The sequence below is a fragment of the Myotis davidii genome, unplaced genomic scaffold, assembly GCF_000327345.1.
Source record: "Myotis davidii unplaced genomic scaffold, ASM32734v1 scaffold647, whole genome shotgun sequence".
Lineage (NCBI taxonomy): Eukaryota > Metazoa > Chordata > Mammalia > Chiroptera > Vespertilionidae > Myotis > Myotis davidii.
Window position 1 is genome coordinate 270709 of NW_006298634.1, and position 6328 is coordinate 277036.

Consider the following 6328-nt stretch of genomic DNA (forward strand, 5'->3'; position numbering starts at 1 on the left):
AAAAGCACTTAGGTCCACTGGATTCTGATATATCCCATTTTGTTTCAGTTTTTAAAAAGTGCCAGTCACTACCCATCAAGTCAATTTTGCTTAAACACTACATAGTTCATGATCCCCAGTTAGAAACTTTGGAAACAGGCTGAAAAATGAAGTTATCTATCTAGTTATGTAATCTTAGATATATAGAATCAAGAAGTCTTATTAAAATACTAGAAGCCCGGTGCACAAAATTCATGCGGCAGCCCGGTCACCCCACGCAGCCTGCTGCTCAGTCGTTTGGCCGTCCCTCACTAACCCCCATGCTGGCCTTGTCGCCCCACTCAGCCTGTTCGGTCATCCATTCGGTTGTTTCGGATGTGACGGCCCCTGGCTCTCTCTATATATAGATGCCCATGGTCCCTTCTTGCTCTAAAATAATTTGATTTTAAGTCAACTAAAATTATCTCAGCTTCTGTGAGTTTCTGTAGATGCAGACTGAATGAGTCACTTTCCCCCCTTTAAACTAACACATTACCGTTGGCCCTCAGTAAAATATCATACTTTTGCTTTTGAAATGCCACTCCCAGTCAATTAATCTTGAAGGGATTAGCAATATGACAATGTGTGTGAGCCAACCGTTGAGGCTTTATTTCTAAATTAAATGAAGCCTGAACTTTCTAATTCCGTTTGTTGACTCCATTTATTTAATCATTTAAATGGCAAAACAAATCATGGTCCTGCAGAATTCTAATGCATAGGACATACTAACGAGCATTCCAGAGAGCTGATGGAGAGTTTTAACTCACCCCATTTTTTATGGGGTGAACTTATCATCGTTTAAATACTTTATTTACCAAATCTATAATTCGACAGCAAAATTCCTGAAACATCCCATATGTAAATATGTAAAAAAAGCACCCAATGTAATGCCAGCCTCCACCTTTCTCCCATTTACTTACACTCCTCCCTGCTGTAATGTGGCTGCTGGGTCCGGACACTCGCCTCTGGATTAGAGATGGTCTCTTCCTTCTTCTGTGTCTGGTTGCGACTAGGAGGCCACAATACACTATTGTGGCACAAAGTGGCACCCGACCCTTGTAACACAGCAAGCCCGAAGTCTGAGTTTTCCCTCTGCTGCAGTATTCTTTGTGTACAGTCTGAGAGGCCGCCCGTACTTCCATCTAGCCATTTTGCAGAATACTTTGGTACTTGGGAGTCAAACTGTGGGAGCAGCTTTTTCTCCGGCTTATGCCTGAAATTAAACAGGTGATGCTGGGGAGGTTTAGAACACTCCGAATCTGAATCCACATCCTTATTTTGTGCGTACTGTACAATCCAGTTTATCTTCTTACTCAAAATGGCTTTAACGTCTTCATAATAAGTATTTTTGGAAAGCTTAGATCGAGGACAATCCTGGTTTGCAATCAAATGGTATTTTTCAAAGCAGTCTTTATGGCCCCTTAATGATGTGGTGTGCAAGAGATTAGATTTTGGTATTCCTATAAAAAAAACAAGATGAGAAAATTTCATTTTCTAAATTGCATTACGAATCTTAGTAAATCACGGAGTTACTGATAGTTTGTAAATGAGGGGGAAAATTCTAAAGAAGATTGGTATTAATAATACAAAATATGCTCTAATAATTCTGCTTCAAATAAATATATATTTAACTGTATATTTAGTAATGTTAAATTCCTATGAATAGCAAAGCCTTTTTAAGAACTTAAAAGATTCAATTTTAACATTAGTCTAGGTACGTTATTGTATATAATATAAAAAATAATAATAATGGACCAGCAATTTACATTTACAGACTCTCGGCCTTTACATTACAGGTAGCTCTACGGTATTCTGCTACTCGATTCTAATCCTTACAGCTCAGGATACATAGCAGTAGATAGAAAGAACTTGAAACCCGCCTACTTTTTTATCTTCAGAAAATTTATTAAAGAGCTTCCTCACGCTCTATAAACTCTGTTAGGTGTTGTTGCCAAAAGATGACTGGCCAGTCCCCGCCCAAACAGGAAATGGTCTCATTCTCATTCCATTGCTGCAGCTCTAATCCATGTAGCAATGATTTAGTTGGATCTAAACAGTAAATTACAAAAGTCTCCTTCAAGTCAATATAAAAAAAAATTCTTTAGCATATAAAAAGGGATCTAGGTTCTAAACTAGGCTACACAAAGTAATTTTGCTGTTAAATTTTACAAAATTTATCTAGAAACTTCAGAAATTGTATTAAAAATTATATGAAACAATAAATTTCCCAATGTACCCCAGAGCTTTAACAACAGGTCAATGTAACAGATGTGTACTATTAAAAAAATAATGTGGGCTTTTAAAAGTTAAGGCTTTTCTTATTCCAGATTGCTTCTTAGTAATTAATGTAATATAACTTTCTTTCTCCATAAGTAATTTTTCTTTTAACTTTTGCTTAAATCCCCAAATGAATGCTAGGAACCCAGCTACCTACATAATAATGTGCACATAAGTAATCTGTTGAGATGAACAGCAAATCAGAGAACCACCGTATTCAATTTACTGTGAAAATACATATATGTGACTAATATTTCAGATTCTTTCAGACATTCAGGAGAAAAATCCCCTAAAAAAGACATGAAGAAAATAAGTGTCATGGCAAGAGTTCTGATACAACGTACATTTCCACCTAGATGTCTGGTGAGCTTCTCAAACTCATCCTGTCTAATAAACTCCTCTTCCTTCATTCTCACTACCCAATCCCCAAACCCAGATCCTCTTCCTGAGCCTGGCATCACCAGCCACTTAAGGAAGAAACGTGTGGCAGCTCCTCACCTCTCCCCCAACTTTCTGAGGTGGTGTGCTGCCCATCTTAATAGATTTTGCCCCACAACATCTAGTAATACAACAATTCAAATCCTGCTTCACTCCATTACCACTCCCATTACACTGTCTGGATCATCTCCTGTCTGGTTCTCATTGCCTCTAAGAAACCTTTTCTGACCAATACATCTACCAGTTTAATACTGGATTCTCCAATTGCCTCTTCACCTGCCGTTAGTTCTTGCAGTAAGTTCTGTGAGAAAGGGTGCCGATCTGTTTTACATGCATCCTCAATGTCACAGTGCCTGGCACACAGTGAGTACTCCAGAAAAAGTAATTAAATGAATGAAGGAAAATTAAAATCATAAAAAACAAACAACCCAAAACTTATTACCCAGTATCATTCAAGGTCTACTGAAATAAGACTTTCTGCCCATCCTAGCCAGGGAACCAGGAGGGCGGTGTTGCCAGGCTGCTCGAGGTTAACAGAGGCATCTTCCAGTGAACTTGCTCCTACATTTAGTCTGACGGGCCATCAGCCTGAAGAGCCGATGAGTGGCACTGATACAGAGATGCCACTGCTGTGGCATCAGTCAACCTGCCAAGCAAAATCAGGAACTCCTACTCAATTACGTACTTCAACAGAAATTACATATACTGAGGAAAGGTTGCTTTATGTAAACCACAGCTTGTTCATCCAGATATGTTCCTCCTCTTTTAGCTCACTAAAAATTTAAAACTTGACTGTGTTCTGAAGTTCATTTTTGAAAATATCTGCTATATAAACATAGTTTAAAAATCCCATGCAGTAGCAAAGGACACAAAAAGTTAAAAAAATATAATGCACTGACTACTTCAGATACCTGAACAAATTACTTTTTAATCTAGAAAATGGAAGTAGGCCACTTAATTTGTATTCAACATACATGCCATTTTATAAACTCTTGAAGTTATTTTGGTTTTTTTCCACCTCATCAGTTCGAATTAATATAAGAGGAAAAACAATTGCTTTTTTCAGAGATTCTAGAGGTTTCTAACTGACTCTACAATTTCAGTTGCATTTACAAATATAAACAGCTCTGAGCACTAATGTTTCCTCAGCAGCTTTTGATAGGGAACGAATCTAAATGCGATGAAATGAGTTGATAATTTTGAGGAGCTGAGTTATAAGGAACTTCTAAACCAGTTCAACAAAAACTGCACAACTTGCTTACTAATAAAAATCTTGAAGGCCAATGTAACTGACATCCTATTATAACTTCCTTAAAAAATACTTCAATGATGTCCATGTCACAATTTTTTTTTTTTTGTCATGAGGTCATTACTTTTAGAGAACCAAGACCTTAATTGGCAATCATAATTGCTGATTTTTTAAAAGTACTAGTTTTAGATAGAGACTTTTAGAAATGTACATGGGCAGTTTATTTCCGTATGAACAGTGCCATTTTTAAAAAGTTAATCTGTCTCTATTGAATAGTTTTCTTTCTTATTGTTTCCCATTTTCATCTGATTTTGTTATACTACTCTTACATCCTTTGAGAACCCTCCCACTAACCCATCTGGCATGCTATCACCATTTCTATTCTTTAAGTTCCCCTGGAAGATCAATTCACTTTAAGAAAACTTGGTTAAAAATACAACCTTCCAAAACTCAATCAGGTAGAATCTAAAAATCTCAATAGGCCCATAACTACAGAGGGAATTGAAGCAGTCATCAAAAAGCTTCCAGCAAACGAAAGCCCAGGGCAGACGGCTTCACTGGGGAGTTTTACCGAACATTCAAGGAAGAATTAAAACCTATCCTCCTCAGACTATTCCAAAAAATTCAAGAGTAAGGAACACTTCCAAGCTCATTCTATGAAGCCAGCATCACCCTAATACCAAAACCAGATAAAGACAACACAATGAAAGAGAATTACAGGCCAATATCCCTCATGAACATAGATGCCAAAATCCTCAGCAAATTCTAGCAAATCAGATCCAGCAGTACATCAGAAAGATCATACACCATGACCAAGTAGGATTTATCCCAGGGATGCAAGGATGGTACAATATCCGCAAATCAATAAACGTGATACATCACATAAACAAATTGAAAGAAAAAAACCACATGGTCATATCAATTGATGCAGGAAAAGCATTTGACAAAATCCAACACCCTTTCTTGATAAAAATTCTCAGCAAGGTGGGAATAAAAGGCTCATACCTCAACATAACAAAAGCCATATATGACAAACCCACAGCCAACATCATACTCAATGGGCAAAAACTAACACCATTTCCCCTAAGAACAAGAACAAGACAGGGATGCCCCCTCCCACCACTCCTGTTCAGCATAGTATTGGAAGTACTAGCCATTGCAATCAGACAAGAAGAAGAAATAAAAGGCATCCAAATTGGAAAAGAAGAAGTAAAACTGTCCTTATTCACAGATGACATGATACTGTACATAGAAAACCCTAAAGACTTCATCAAAAAATTATTAGACTTAATGAATGAATTCGGCAATGTAGCAGGATACAAAATTAACGCCAAGAAATCTATGGCATTTCTATACACCAATAATGAACTTACAGAAAGAGAGACTGAAAAAGCAATCCCCTTTACCATCGCACCAAAAAAATTAAGATACCTAGGAATAAACTTAACTAAGGGGGTAAAAGACATATACACAGGAAACTACAGGACACTGAAAAAAGAGATAGAGGAAGACATAAACAGATGGAAGAACATACCGTGTTCATGGATTGGTAGACTCAACATCATCAAAATGTCCATATTACCCAAAGCAATCTATAGATTCAATACACTCCCCATTAAAATACCAATGGCATATTTCACAGACCTAGAACGAGCTTTCCAAAAATTCATCTGGAATAAAAAAAGACCCCAAATAGCTGCAGCAATCCTGAGAAAGAAGAACAAAATAGGTGGGATCTCAATACCAGATATCAAGCTGTATTACAAAGCCACTGTTCTCAAAACAGCCTGGTACTGGCACAAGAACAGACACAGAGATCAATGGGATAGAATAGAGAACCCAGAAATTGACCCAAACCACTATGCTCATTTAATATTCAACAAAGGAGGCATGAACATACAATGGAGTCAAGACAGCCTCTTCAATAAATAGTGTTGGGAAAATTGGACAGATACATGCAAACAATGAAACTAGACCACCAACTCACACCATACACAAAAATAAACTCAAAATGGATAAAGGACTTAAACATAAAATGGGAAACCATAAAAATACTATAGGAATCCACAGGCAGCAAAATCTCAGACATATGCCGAAGGAGTGTCTTCACTAATACAGCTCCTAGGGCAATGGAAACTAAAGAAAAAATAAACAAATGGGACTATATCAAAATAAAAAGCTTTTGCACAACAAAGGAAACCATCAACAAAACAAGAAAGCTCACTGCATGGGAAAACATATTTGCCAATGTTATACCAATAAGGGCTTACTCCCCAACACTTACAGGGAACTCATACAACTTAACAAAAGGAAGATAACCCAATCAAAAAATGGGCAAAGGACTTA

The 6328-nt window shown here is 37.2% G+C and overlaps 1 protein-coding gene across 1 annotated transcript in view; it reads right to left on the reverse strand.

The window, feature by feature from the left end:
* The window catches only part of LOC102769160 (chromosome unknown open reading frame, human C21orf91), a 20854-nt gene that overhangs the window by 3177 nt on the left and 11349 nt on the right, over positions 1 to 6328 (reverse strand). Inside the window, 1 exon segment of the mRNA XM_006779546.2 lies at positions 939 to 1478. Within this exon segment, the coding sequence (XP_006779609.1) occupies positions 939 to 1478 (540 nt within the window).